Raw genomic sequence first — 14,531 nt, forward strand, 5'->3', positions numbered from 1 at the left:
AGAATTTATTGTAAAATCTTTACAGTATAATTTAGTTTAGGAATAAACTAATATATCTGGCTCTAGGGCTGGAAAGGGCATTTATCTGGAAAACACTTCATCTATAAATCACCCTCAGATCCAAAGACAGATTATTAGGGAGCTTTGTTTTCAAACCAGAGCTTTAAAAACTGAGTAAGGTTATTCGGCAGTCCAAAGCTCAGTGGGATTTCAGGGAGACCCAGGAGTTGCTGCCCCGCTGCCTTTGAACTGTCTCACCCTGCACCTGCAGCCACGGTGCCTCGTGCCTCGTTCCATGGCTCCGGCTGGCTCCTGCCATGGTGGCAGGTTTGATCGCTGCTCTCCTGCTGGGAAGCCTCCGCTGGAAAACCTCTGGGTGCAGGAGGCAAGCGAACGACGCTTCCTTCCATCAGGAGCATGGCTTGGTCACTGTCTGTCAGAACCGAAATCACCAAATTTATCGCAGACGACAGTGAACTGTTCCGTATTACCTTTCGTTAGAAATAGGGAAGAACAACTTCCCATTAATATCTGGGTTTTGAAAACTGAGCAATGATGGCTATACCACAAGAGTAACGCCGGATTTCGGTTCGGATCAAACTAAGGGGCACGTGAGCTACAAAGCAAGAGCACTGTGCTAAAGGCAATCCCGTTGCATGCCCTGGCTCGGGTGGGGAAAGGAGGCGATTACAACACAGCAGAGACTGCTCGCTATCAGCTGCTTGGCTGTGGGAAATGGCAAAGGTGCGCCTCGGTAAACAACGCTGCTTCATCTTGGACAGGTGCTGTTATTTAAAGATTACTCTGATTCCGCCAGTGAACTCAACGCAGGCTATTACATTAATCACCATTAGAAAGTGATGTACCAAAATAGCCGGTTTGAGGCCCAGTTTCACTCATTCCTATCCACCCTCCATAAATTCATTCGTCTTCAATATTCAGATGATTTTAGAAAGCTTAAGCTAAAGTCTCTCAGTGCTTTTTTCTTTTATGGAAGAATGAAGTGAATGAAATACAAGGCTATTTACATCATAATACGATTTTTTTTCCCCCCACCAATACAGAATTCAAAATCTGTAAGATGAAATGTTATTTATCTTTGTCCCTACAACCTTGATCCCTAGGAAAGGATTTGCCTTGATTTCTTTACTGCCTTAAGTCTTACGCCATATAATCTGGAGCTGGCGACGCTCCAAACTGAAAGATACCGATACCTTTGGCTGGTTAGACACTTCTTTACACAAGGAGTCCTAAAGAAGTTTGAATGGCAGAGATTAGGAGCTAATGAAAAGCACTTTATTTTAATTAGTCATACATATTTTACCACTTCTGGAGAAAAATAGTTTAAGTGACTGCAACAAAGGATTTTTAAACGAGTCCTTTTTTTCCTGAAAAGCCAAATACAAGAGCTGTAATTATGTGAAGAGACAAGAACACATGCAATTTACACCCTGAGAGTCACCTAAATCCTCTTAAGAACAAACTTGTGTGGAAATAAAAACTACATGCAACACATAGTATACGTGCAGTAATCTATATACGTTATACGCCAGCTCTTCTTTTTTGTGAAGATCTTTGAATTGTGTGACCACCACCCAAATATCAATTGCATGAAAAAAGCTATGTAAATCCTTCAGGATACAGTAGGAAAAGTAATAATGGAGCAGATTTTGTCTGCTTTTTTCTTTTTGTACTACTTCTACATGAACATGACCATTTGTATTGCTTAAAATGGCAAAATAGTAAAAAATACCTAAATTTAAATAGTGTACAGCATGAACTTTGGCTCATAAACCTCTTTCACCTCACCTGATGAGAGCCAAGAAAACCTGCAAAACTAAGACCAGACAAGCTTATAACTAAACGTTCACAGAGCTTAAACAGGAAAACAAGAGGAGGTCTGTTTCAGAAATATCAATACAAGCCAGCACGCAACCTGGAGATGCACAGATGGAATGAAATCAGAAGAAAGCAAGATGCAGTGAGCTTTGTTTTGTTGCTTCGAAGCAACTTGTTCAGGTCTGATGGCAAAGTCAAGGCACTTCTAGCTCCATCCACACACCAGGCTCCAGCCAGCTGTAACAATTTACCCACAAATGAGATCTAAAAGGTTAATATAATCTTCAAAGGCTAAAAAATAAAAATTTACATTCTGCTGAATAAGACAAAGCCAAAGGGTTGGATAAGTAACACAAGTTCATAAAGCGTGGTCAGCTCGATATGCAGGACTTCTGCTTTCCAGCGCAGTAATTTCTGTTCCTCCAATTTGGCTTCCTTGCTACCACAGTTGTGATCTGCAGTGCACGAGGATCATATCTGCACAAACTGAATGTAACTGTGAGGCTACAATGTGTGACATCTCAGCTGAAAGCTATTGAAATAATGAAGGGAGGTGCCCACACACTAAGGAGGGAAAAAGGGAAAAGAACGTGTTTTTTGTTTGTTTGGTTTGGTTTTGTTTGTTTGCTATTAACAGTTCTTTTGAAAAGTGCTGAACATTGCTGGGAGTGCTGCACTCCAAGACTTGCAATGTAATACATATAGGAACCTGCACGTTGACATGAGCCACTGAAATAAATGTATTCTACAACAGTATCCACGATGCTATTCTGAACTTTTTAGTATTTGCTATTCATTCCTACTTTATCAGGCCTTAGAAATATATTTTAGGCACATTAACTATTGCACAGCCAATTAGACTTCTCACTAGTGTGAAAGAATAAACTCTGGTATTACCCAAGCAGCACCAGCATACATCCTACCCACTCAACAGCCCTCGCCACGACTGCCTCTCCAGTAGTAATGATGGTCCTACTTTTGCTAATGCAAATGCACAGAGCACAGTTTGCAGGATAGTAGCTCTTCCTCTTACTTAGTTCTCCTGAAGAAAAAAAAAACATATAATGAGAACAGGAAGCTTTATTAGGAGAATAGATGGTTACAGAAACTGCTCATGAGATGGAAGAGCCCTGTGTTTTACTGCTGGTGACCAGACTGTGCGCACGGGGTGAACAAACAGATGTAATAAAAGACAAAAAAATAGAATTTTATTATTTCCATAATCGCTAGGTAAGGGACTTTTTGCTACAGCTTAGTGTTCTATAGCTTTCTAGCTATTTCCCAGTATATCATTTCAGAACAGAGCAGGCTCCTGATATTTAAATAAATGGAACCATTCTTTAATCACGGCCAGGATGACCTTCTTTTGTTTAACTCCAAACACAGCAATCTGCTCTGCTCTTCCAGAAGTAACAACATAACCTAAAGAGGAATTCAAGGGTAAAATCCTGGCCTCAGAAGACTTAATAAATGTAGCTACATGAATTTACAGAGACAGAATTTTACTGAGCATCCAGATCAAACGAGACTTCATTTGCAGAGTGGTAAAGGATATTATTCTGCTGGTCCATCAAATAATTCTAAATTGCTTTACGGAGCCAATTTCAAGATTACAGGTGGAAGTTACTTTTGGGTTTCACAGAGACTAAACATATTAAGAGCAATCTGATTGGCATAGAAGGGATTTTCTTTCCCGACTCTGATCTGCAGAGCAGCTACACATGCAAGCTTCTGCACTTGCTTCAATGTCAGGCTCTGCTAGAGAGGAACATGGATTTTGCTCAGCTGTGAACGTGAAATCACCGCTGTTTTATCAGGACCACACAAAGTACTCAAGCAACAGCTTGTAGTTGCTTTACCCTGAACCATTTTTAATCGGTTTACACTACTGAGCAACCCAAAACAAAAAAGAAAGGCTGATTTTGGGGCTGGTTCAAACAGCAAGTACAGAAGAAACCCCTCAGAAAGAGATGAATACTTTCAAAGTCACCTCTCATCTTGATCGCTGTATATTACCCCAAACTATAGGGTGTACCATGTTTTTCAGGAAGGACTTTTCTGTTTTTATATAGCAGTTTCATCATCATCTCTGCAATCACTCTTTACACAAACTTGAACCCAATGGCTTAATACGAAATCCTAAAACCCACCTCACTAGCCATGTCAAAGATGTGCAGGAAACACTCATCAAAAAAATTTGGACTGTTGAAATGTGAAACAGGGTTGCAGTTTGAAGTTCAGGGTCTTATTTTTATTGAATCCTAATCCATTATAATAGCTTACCAAATTTCAGTGCTGATACTCTGAAGTGAGGCGCTTCCACCAGCAGCATTTGTTGCTGCAGTCAGTACGTTGTAGGAGCTGGTCCCTTACCAGCCCTTTTCTAACCCACAGCAGCTTGCGTTTTTTGAAACAGCACGAGGTGAAAGCTAAACTGAACCGCAGAAGAATGACTGTGCCACATGACAAACATGGGAGTAACTCCTAAAAGAAGAGCACATGCTTGAATCCCACTGAAAGTCATGGGACTTTTGCACAATCGCACCCTCAGCTCTAAGTGTACGTGCTCTCCTGGGAGGTGCTCTTCAGTCTGTCTTTGTTAGCAAGCTCTCTAGCACCAAGCAGCAATGATTATGTACGTACAGTTTGAGCAAGCAGGTTCCTGTACAGGAATACCTTTAAAAAAAACATTAGGATTTTTCCTGTGCGTGCCTGAGACCTACCAGTACCACTAATGAACGAGACGAACGTATTCAAGGGCACACTAACCCTTTCTCTCAGCTCCTTCCCTCTTCCTCCTCTGCAGGGATTTTCCTTCATCTCAGAGCTCACTTGCCATGCAATTTACAAATTTTACAGTCTCTGTGCATCTCCATGCCAAGCACGCTCCAGCGTGGCTTCAGCTACTTGCAACCCACACTCAAATACCTCACACCACCCTACTGACCTTCTCTCTGGCCAACCATTACTTTACCTACACCTTTTTCAGCCTTACGTACCACTGACAGAATTGTTCATGCTTCTAATTTTTATTTCTCGCTCTTCTGCAAATTTTTCTTCCATCAGTTCTTCTGCTTATTAACTCCTATAGTGTCAGATCCTACAGATATTCTCTTGCTCCTGTCAGAACTGGAGCAGGCTGCCCAGGGAGGTTGTGGAGTCTCCTTCTCTGGAGATAATCAAGGCCCGTCTGGACGCCTACCTGGGCAGCCTGCTCTAAGGAACCTGCTTTGGCAGGGTGGTTGGACCCGGTGATCTTTCGAGGTCCCTTCCAACCCCTTCAATTCTGTGATTCTGTGAGAACAAAAAATGAGCTCTGTCCAAGTTCTTTTTCCCCCTTAACGTATTTTTTCTCCCTGAACAGCCTCTCCCTCTCACAGACATACACACAGAAATTCAATCCATTTTTAATCTGGTCCTGGCACCTCCAAATTAGGTCCCACCTTATTTCTTTGATATCTCTACAGTTGAGTCAGTACTCAAACCTAAATGAAGTCAGAACGGAACTCCTGATCCTTCTCATCCTAAAAACGTGTTCTGCTTTCTCAGTTACAGTGGATAACACCCTTCTGTCCTTCACCAAGAACTTCTAACCAATGCATTCCCAGCATCTCTGCCTTCCTGCTGGAGGAAAAGTGATGAACAGCATTGAAGGGCAAGCACAGCTCACTCTGTAAGCTGAGTCCATCCTTAACAACTCAGCTGTAGTTGATACCATCCACCAGAGAGTGGTTCTGGTCATCTATGGGAGTAAGAGAACAGATTTTTGTTTAAACAGTGCTTGCAAATCACAAAAATAAAACCTGCAGACACAAACGTAGCTTGTTCTCAAAGACACATCCAAGCGAAGTGCCAACATCTCCCACCTTTTTTTAGAAAAGCATCCTCGAAGCCCCACGTTACCCCTTTTGAAAACAGGAAAGGCACCAGAAACCAGAGCATATGTACACACAAATGTACTTTGTGATTTGATACAAATTTCAGATCTGCAGTACTCAGTGTTTCATCAGCATGTGTTAGGCCTTCTGGGCAGGAAGAAGCTGGCTGGACCTAAGCTAACAAAAACTTTTGGAAGGAAGGTGCAATGAAGAAAAAAGGCGGAAGAGTAGAACCCAGGAAAGATTTTGATGAGCAAAAGTAGAGCTTTACCTTGCCATGTACACTATCAGTATTTTATTAGCAAGTGAAGAGTAACATACCTGGGGAGAAAAGCAAGAAAATAGTATTCATGTATTCACCCTTCAAATGAAAAAATCCTTTACATAAAGGAAACAGCAGCCAACTTCAGCTGGCCAACACACCAAAAGCAATGTTCTAAGCATGCTATAAAGCAACTAAAAAGCGTTCAGCTGCTAAAAACAGATTAAAAAATAAAAACCACGTACTCATATGAACCACTCTTGGTTCCAAACCCTCAATTTTCATCTTGCCTCATAAATCTGTTTTAATACTTTTTCTGTGTTTCGGAATAGAAGACAAAACCCATAAACCAACGACACAGCCTCAGAACAGCAGGCATTGATTAAAGTAGCCAGGCAAGAGGTCTAATGGGACCCGTGCCACAGGATGGGTTCAGGGTTGCCAGTGTGGAAATTTGTGCTGCCGGGGGAAGGCACAGCACCCGGCGCTCCTGCCCAGAGCAGGCAGCAGAGAAGCACTTCGCAGCTCCAGCATGGTGATTTTTAGTGTTGGCAGCGCAGTCCTAACAACGACCAGCGGCTGAGGTACAAAAGGGTTTGTATCTTGCTGCTGACCTCTACCTCCTACATCAAAACAAGCACATCAAAAAAATCTGCTAACAAAACAGTCTTTTGCAATCATCCAACGCCAAGCATTAGCTACCGTACTCCAAGATTTTTCAGTGATCCTGATTCTAGGTTCAGAGGGACGATAACACTCCCCTGGCATTCACATCTCATTTTGCAAAAAGCTCAACTGGCAGAGGCTTTTTACAACCTGCGAACCCACTACCTCTTCTTCCAATTTACAGAGCAGCTCAGAGAGAGCTCACAGAAGTATACAGTTCTCAGAAATTTCTTTCAGCACAAGCTCAAAGGCATCTGAAACAGTTTTTAGCCTGCCCAATTCCAGACTAAGTATACAGATTTTAAAATCAAGACCAAATGACCCCCCCAGCACTCACAGAGGGGCTAAGCCCTGTAAAATCTGTGTTTAACCAGTACAACAAAGTTACTCTTACATCTCCAGTCAGGGATGATCCTCGTGAACCTTTTTTTTTTTAATACAGTAAGTGGTTATGCTATTTAATAGACTTCTTCTGCAACTATTAGGTATGAAAACATGCGTGCTATAAAAAATAACAAACAAATCCCTTACCAAACCTGCGTGCAAGAGGAGAGTATTTTATCCTTCCCTAAAAGACAATCATCCAAAGAATCCCCAAACGGCTGTAGAGATACACATTTTGTTGTTGCTTCTCCCCACATACCGACAGATTTGGACAGAAGTCCTACTTCAATTTTAAAAGGTACCACTGCATGACAGACATCAGCCGAGGTGATGGGTGTCCCCAGCACAGTCAGAATTCAAACTGGAGAACACGCTGGGATGGAGACGACTACCTGGAGAGTGAAAGCGGACTAATTTATAAGAAAACACTGCCAGAACTAAATACATGCAACTTGACAATGTAACCATCAAAAAGCAAGGGGAAAGCAACTACCAGACAGGGCAACAGCCGCATGGGACAAACTTGTGAGCCAAGGACAGGACAGAGACACCCAAAAGTCCTCAGTTTGTGGATTAAACAGAGTCACCCAGGCTACGTAAATCTAAAGAAAAACAGGTGTAAAGCAGCCCTCTTCAACTGGGAGGGCAGAAGAGGTCTGAATAATGTAAGATGATTCACACAGAAGACCCTCATATAAAATATCACTTATATCCGCAGAAAACAGGAAGTCCAACTCCAAGCTACTCACTTATCTGGAAGCCTACAGTAATAATTTCAGTCCTCCTGTGCTGTCTTTGCAAGTTTTACAATGCTAATTAAATAAATCCCAGAGGTCACAAGGTAAGGATAAAATTCTCAGTAATTAATCTGCTCAAATTGTAACTCAGTCTGATATTCCTGATGTTACAAACGAATCCTGTGACGAGCTGAAGATTTCTGAAGAGTGAAAAAAATGCTTCAGCAAATGCCCAGCTAGAATCAACATCTTCCTGTCATTGAGATGACACAATAGAATTGTCAGGGCATCCAATATTGTTGCTGCGAGATAGCAGCCCTCCCTGAAGTACGGTACACATGTGAAACAGAACAACAAAACGGGCAAGTATAAAGATAAAAGCTTTTGACCTTTGCTCTGAACCGAAAATGTGAATCAGCAAAAACAGATAGCAGTTTCTGTACCCTTTAGCGTGCACCTCAGCGTATTTTAAGTCAGTTGTACTCATTGTTTTTCATGCTCGTGCAATCAGAGAGCATGTTCCTCCTCCTTTACTCGCAGTCTTGTCTAGTGTGAGATCTGGTTATGCCATCAGCACCTCCCGCCCATATCACAGGGAACCAATATAGGAGCTACCCTTTGGATCCAGAACTGCATGCACAGTATCAAAGGGGAGTCATTGGGGAATAACAGCCACACCAAGGTCTTCAGAAGCGCGAGATGAGACAGAATCCTTGGGATCTGACCTTGCCGTCTTCTCGGGCCTGGGCGCAGCAGAGAACCAGGCAGAGAGCACCAGGCAGCAGCGCAGCAGAGCCACGCTGGCCAGCTGCCTACGGGGGCACGCAGCGCCTCACCTGGGAGGAGAGAACGGGAGAAAGGCGAGAACTCTCACATATACAGGGCAGAGGCAAGGAAACGTGCGAGCAAAGGAGGAGTTAGGCCAGAAGACGCTGACAGATCCCTGAAACACCAGAAGTTTATCTTAGCCTTGCAAATGAGCGGACCCGATAAGAAGAAAAGACTTGAGCACTCTTTAATCAGCTTTCTGGGGACTAAAAAATATCCCCTTCGTTAGTCTTCTCGGGACCATGAGTTTGTTTCTCTCCTGCCTAGCACTGCTTCTGGTGCTAGCCTTTGGGGATCTCTGCTTCCAAGCATCGCCTCTGCACAGCACATGTTATTACTTGAAACATCTGCTCCTCGGGCTTAAGGAGACTGAATCAGCTTCCAAAATGGACGAAGCACAGGGTCAAGAAATTAAACCTTTAAGCTGCTGATGAGTACAGCCTCTTGCTCTCATTAACGGGAGCAATCCTGCCTCACCTGACGGCTCTGCTCGCTCGCTCCCCTCTGTCCCTGTGGCACAGCCAGCAAGGGGGACAGCAGCAGTTTCTTCATCCCCTGGATTATCTGCATCATCTCTTCCCAGTAACTACGTGGCAGATGCAGCAAGCACCAACAGTTGGGACTTCAGGGTGGTAACACAGAAAAAAGCTGCACTTTCCAAACAAGGAGCTGTGCCCAGGCTCTTTTTTAACACAAAACATGCGTGCACTGGGAGCTCTGCTCACTCCTTGAGCTCATTATCCATCTGCTGGGGCAATGATTTGAAAGGCAAAAGCGTCACACCGCAAGTGAATTGTACCACCCGGTATTGTCTTTTATGGTCTCCCTTCTGTAAAGATGCTGAGAAAGAAGGAAAACAACCAAAAGCCCTGGTTTTCAGATCTGCACCTTTGAAGCAGTTCTGCTGCTCCTCTGTGATTCTCCTGTGAATATGCAGAGGGGACCAGAGAAAACTGCCTTGCCTGCTTCCAAGTCCATGCCAGGACAATGTCTATTGCTTGCTCGGCCAGTCCGCATCTCTCACCCTACTCCATAACATTTCCCTTGGCCTGGAAGGAACACAGTTGGAAAGCAAGTCCAGCTGTGACTCGGGGACAGAGGGTAAACGGTGTCACTGCTCATCTGCTCCAGGAGAGCAGATGCATGCTTGTCCAGCAAGACCTCAGGACACATTCCTTCCAAAGGAAGAGGCCGAAGAGCTGAGGTGCCTGCTCATTCACCTGTTCCCCTAGGTCCCCTCTCCTCCAGCAAAGGCGACAGATGAATGCAAGGGACAGAGCCTCTTGAGGAAGCGTGACAGAAGGCGTACATCACCACCTCCTTTTGAAGCTGAGGTGGTGAAGCAAACACCCCTCTGTTGGAAAGATAAGAAATAAGAACTGTGCATCTGAGATGCCTGTTGCATCCCCTTGAAGCAGAAAGGAGAAGTCCCACGTCATGCTCCCTGCAGAACGATGCGCTTGGGGGAGACAAAGCATAATACTGTTACTTTCCTAGCAGAGAGGATGAGAGCAGTAGAGAAGCCAGGTGTCTCTTCCATCATTCTTCATCAAAGAAGAGGGATCAGAAGCATGCATGTGGCGGGGAGACTGGACAAACAATTGCTCATTTTCACCCTGCTCCTTCTGAAGAGCGGGCACGCATATTGAAGGATGGGGGGAGTAGCGATGGCAAATTTCCACCCTCACTCACCCATTCCCATTTAGGAAACGGGAAGCATAAGCCAGAGGGTTCACAGTCACCTTCCCTCCCACTTTCTTCTGTACGTGTCAAGAAACAAGAGGATGCTCAGATCTCCCATTCCACCATCTCTGTATGCCAGGGTGTGCATGCCCAGATCCCCCTTTCCTTCAGATGCTTGTGCACAGTGGGGAAAGAGAGGGAAAGATCCCCGGATCCCTTTTCAGATGGAAGTGTATGAAAAAGCTCCCAGTGCCCTCTCTCCCCCATGAGTTTGCATGCGGCATGGGGGTCACCCCCAGTGCCTCCTGCCCTCTGGGTGCTTTAGGGGGATCCAGTGCCCCCTCTCTCGAGTCTGTGTTGAGTGGTACCCAATTTCCAGGGGCATCCCGCCCTCCGCACTGTGTGTCCAGGAGGGCGGGATGCCCAGCGCTGCTGGATGTCTGAGACTTGGCCTCCTCGCCCCACTATCTGTGGGACAGAGCGGTCCTTTCCCCCCCATCCCTTGTCCCCAAATGCACGTGGGTATCAAGCAGCACCCATTCCCCCTCCTTGTGTGACAGGGAGCACTCAGACCCCCCATTCACCTACGTGCGTGTGTTGTGGGGACAGAAGGGCCACCTGGTAAACCCAGCGCCCCCGTGCGGGCAGGGCATCCCTTTTTGGGGAGGACAGCGGGCAGAGGCAGCCCTGTCACCTCTCTTCCTCAGGTGTGGGGCAGAGGGGCCCGGTTCTTGCTCCATGTGGTGTCTCTTGGGGTGGCGAAGGGTCTGTGGCTCCCCAAAACGCGCATGGGGGTGAGGGGGCTACGTCTCTGCTGCGTCCCCCACCCCCAAGGGGCACCCACGGTGTCTGTGTGCGAGGTGTCCCCTCCGTGAGGACACCTGGACCGTGTGTGCGAGGACACCTGGGGACCCCCACCGGTCTCTGTGGGGGACACACGGTGACAGCCCCCACAAAAAGGCCTGCGTGAGGGGAACCCCGTGAGGGCCCCGTCCCCCCCGGTGACAGGGGGGACCCCGGGCCGGTCCCGGCCGCACTCACGGTTCCAGTAGACGGGGTAGCACTCGGCGTTGGCCACGTCCACCTCGTACAGCCCGCTCCGCACACACACCGGCTCCACCGCCTCGCCCTCCCGCGGCTCGGGGCCGAGGGCGCGGAAGGCCAGCTCGATCCGCAGCGAGTCGTAGCCGATGAAGGGCTTCCACGTCTTGCGGTCCTCCCGGTAGAACCAGCGCACCTCCTCGGCGCCCAGCTCCCGCACCACCTCGTAGCGGGGCCGCCCGCCGCCCGCCGCCGAGCGCGGCCGCTTCCTCTCGGGCAGCGCCGAGGCGGCCAGGGAGAAGCCGCTGCCGCCGCTCTCGCTGCTCGCCAGCCCCGCTCCCTCGCTGCCCTCGCCGCCGGTGCCCGTGGAGTAGCGCAGCGAGGCGCCGGACTCGGCCGAGTCGAACTCGCCGCCGCCGGCCGAGTCGCTCAGGCTGAGCTGCCGCGGCGGGGCGGCCTCCGGCTCCCCCTCGGAGGACGAGGTGGAGAGCGCGGCGCGGAGCGGCCGCTGCTGCTGTTGCTGCTGCTGGCGGTGGTGGTGGTGGCGGCGGGGCGGGCGGGCCAGGGGATGCTCCACGCCGCGGCTCTCCGCCGCCGCCTCCTCCTCCTCTTCCTCCTCCTCGCCGCGGGCCGGCCGCCCGTAGCAGCCGCCGCCGCCGCCTTCCCCGGGCAGGTCCCAGGCGCCCTGCGGCTCGGGGTAATCCATGCCGCCCGGCGCTCGCCTGGCTTCTTCTCCTCGCCTCACCTCGGCCGCCCCCGCGCCGCCCGGCTCGCGGCTGCCGCAGCCGCCGCCGCCGGCTCCGGCTCCGTCCGTCCGGGGGCGGCTCCGCATCGTCACGCGTGCGGCGACGCGGCCGGGGGCGGGCGGAGGCCTGAGGCGGAGCGGGGAGCACCGGGCGCGGCTTGGGGGCCGCGGGGCGGCGCTGCCCTCAGGCGCCCGCTGGCCCCCGGCTCTGCAGGCGGTGCTCTGCGCGGCCCCAGGGCTGTGGGGCTGTGCGCAGGGCTGGGTGCCCGTGCAGCAATTCTGGCACCCTCGTCAGGGGGTGTGAGGGGCAGGTCGCAGCCTGGGGGTGGGCTGTGGGGCTCGCTACTACTTGCTGGTGTTTGCCCTGTGTCTGTGGGGGAGACGGTGTATGTTTTTTGAGGCCCTGGAGTGTGTCCAGAGAAGGGCTACGAAGCTGGTGAAGGGCCTGGAGCACAAGTCCTGTGAGGAGCAGCTGAGGGAACTGGGGGTGTTTCATCAGGAGGCTCAGGGGAGACCTTATTGTCCTCTACAACTACCTGAAAGGAAGGTGTGGGGAGCTGGGGGTCGGACTCTTCTTGCAGATAACTAGTGATAGGACTGGAGGGAATGGCCTCAAGCTGTGCCAGGGGAGGTTCAGGTTGGCAATGAGGAGACATTTCTTCTCAGAAAGAGCAGTCAGGCATTGGGACGGGTTGCCCAGGGAGGTGGTGGAGTCACCGTCCCTGGGGGTGTTCAAGGAAAGGTTGGACGTGGTGCTTGGGGACATGGTTTGGTGGGTGGTAGTGGTGGTAGGGGGGCAGTTGGACCAGATGATCTTGGAGGGCTTTTCCAACCTTAGTGATTCTATGATTCTATGATTTGTGTGAGGACCCTCCCCAGCCATATCTAATGGGGTGTTCACCTCTGTGTGTGCTTGGGGGGGTCGCACCCCGTGGCAGCAACCAGACCCTGCAGGCGAATGGGTGACAGCCACGCTCAGGGAAATGCTGCGTGAAGTGTCCTCATGGGGGATGCATGTGCAACCGGGGATCACCTTCGTGCAAGGCCCCAGTCCTCCAAACGCTAGTGATGACCTCGAAAATGGGAGGTGTTGGGGCTCACCTGCGCTCATTGGTGTGCCCCCAGTACGCCCCTCACAGTCGGCTGGAGAGGGGTCCAGATGTATATGGGTGCTGCATGATAAAACACCGGGCAGCCTGTGTCAGGAACAAGGATGAGGGAGGGTGCCAGGGCTTCACGCCTGTCTGAGACCACTCCTGGCGACCAACACACACCCATGGTTGGATCACTTCTCTGTGTGCAAGTCCCCCCCCATCCTTTCTCATGGCCATTGTGTGGGTGAGAAAGGGCGAGACTCCCAGAAACACACCCCAGCTTACTGGGGTGGGGTCACCTGTTTATGAGAAAACCCCCTTTTCGCAACACACCTGGGAGCAACAAGGTGGTGCGAGGGTATGTGAGCGATACTCCTATCTCACCTACACCTCAGAGGAGGAGGGAGCTGATACCTGTGCTGTTGTCACATCTGTGTGCACAGAATCCCCCGCTGCCTTACACACCCACCCAGGCATTACAGCCAGCAGGTCACCGTGTTGGTCTGCAGCCTCCAGCCCTCTGCTCCCAGCAGTCGATCAAGAACTACCCCCCAAAAAAACAAATGCTGGTGTATGTGTGTGTACGTGTGTACACGCAGCCAGTGTGCAGGCAGGAAAGTAGTTGGCAGAGTTTCACATACATCTCCGTGCCCCCAGCCCTAAATCTCTGCGTGTGTCATTCCCCTTCTTGATTTACAGCAAAACCTCTCATAGCCCTGCACATCGGTTGTGGAAAAACAGGGTACAGTACATGTGTTCGCTGATTCCCCCATCTCCTACTGGAAATGGGATTTCACATGCTTAATACACCATTCCCTTCTGCTTGGCTCCATCCTACAGTCTCCTGCAGCAACAAGGGAACTTCTGTGTATTGCGTGGCATTGTATCTCCCAAAATAGGCTTGTGCCCTACCTCCTACATCCGCTGTCAGCAAGGGAATCCTGTTAATGGAGTGTGATAAAACAAAGAGAGGCCAGATTAAGTTCAGGAAGGACAGTTGAAGCTTTTAAAAATGTTCACTGCGGGTGAATGCATCTTGAATGCATCGGCAACACTTTTCAATCCTAAAAGCTCCAAGAATTTTGTTAGCATTCAGGAGCCTCCACCACAGGAGCTTTCTGCGTGCTTGTTCTACCTTCTCAGATGGGGAAAGAGGAAAGAGAGGAGATAAACAAGGTACAAGCAAGAAGTCACCAGAGGAAGCTGTGCTAGGGCATTTGACTTCCCATCGCTCTAGCTACAGGGATATGATGTTTGTTTAACTTACCGTCTGCATTTCTAACGAACTCCACAAGGTAAGCTCTCCATGAAATCTGTCCCAGATTTTCCTCTGCAGTTGGGAAGAAGAGGGTAATGCTAGTTACCTTGTAGATT

At 49.0% G+C, this 14,531-nt stretch overlaps 1 protein-coding gene across 4 annotated transcripts in view; it reads right to left on the reverse strand.

Annotated features, from left to right (window-relative positions):
• Positions 1-12,121, reverse strand: part of DDHD1 (DDHD domain containing 1) — a 66,457-nt gene extending 54,336 nt beyond the window's left edge. For 2 of the 4 annotated variants that reach the window (XM_040558413.1, XM_040558411.1), the window contains exons 1-2: positions 11,319-12,121; positions 8,492-8,602 (exon numbers count right to left, since the gene is read on the reverse strand). In XM_040558413.1, the coding sequence (XP_040414347.1) occupies positions 8,492-8,602; positions 11,319-12,024 (817 nt within the window). In that variant the 5' untranslated portion in view covers positions 12,025-12,121. The remainder of the gene's footprint in view (positions 1-8,491; positions 8,603-11,318) is intronic. The other 2 variants (XM_040558414.1, XM_040558415.1) reach the window with 2 other exon arrangements.
• Between the last annotated feature and the right edge of the window lie 2,410 nt (positions 12,122-14,531).

Source organism: Cygnus olor, chromosome 5 (genome assembly GCF_009769625.2).
Source record: "Cygnus olor isolate bCygOlo1 chromosome 5, bCygOlo1.pri.v2, whole genome shotgun sequence".
Lineage (NCBI taxonomy): Eukaryota > Metazoa > Chordata > Aves > Anseriformes > Anatidae > Cygnus > Cygnus olor.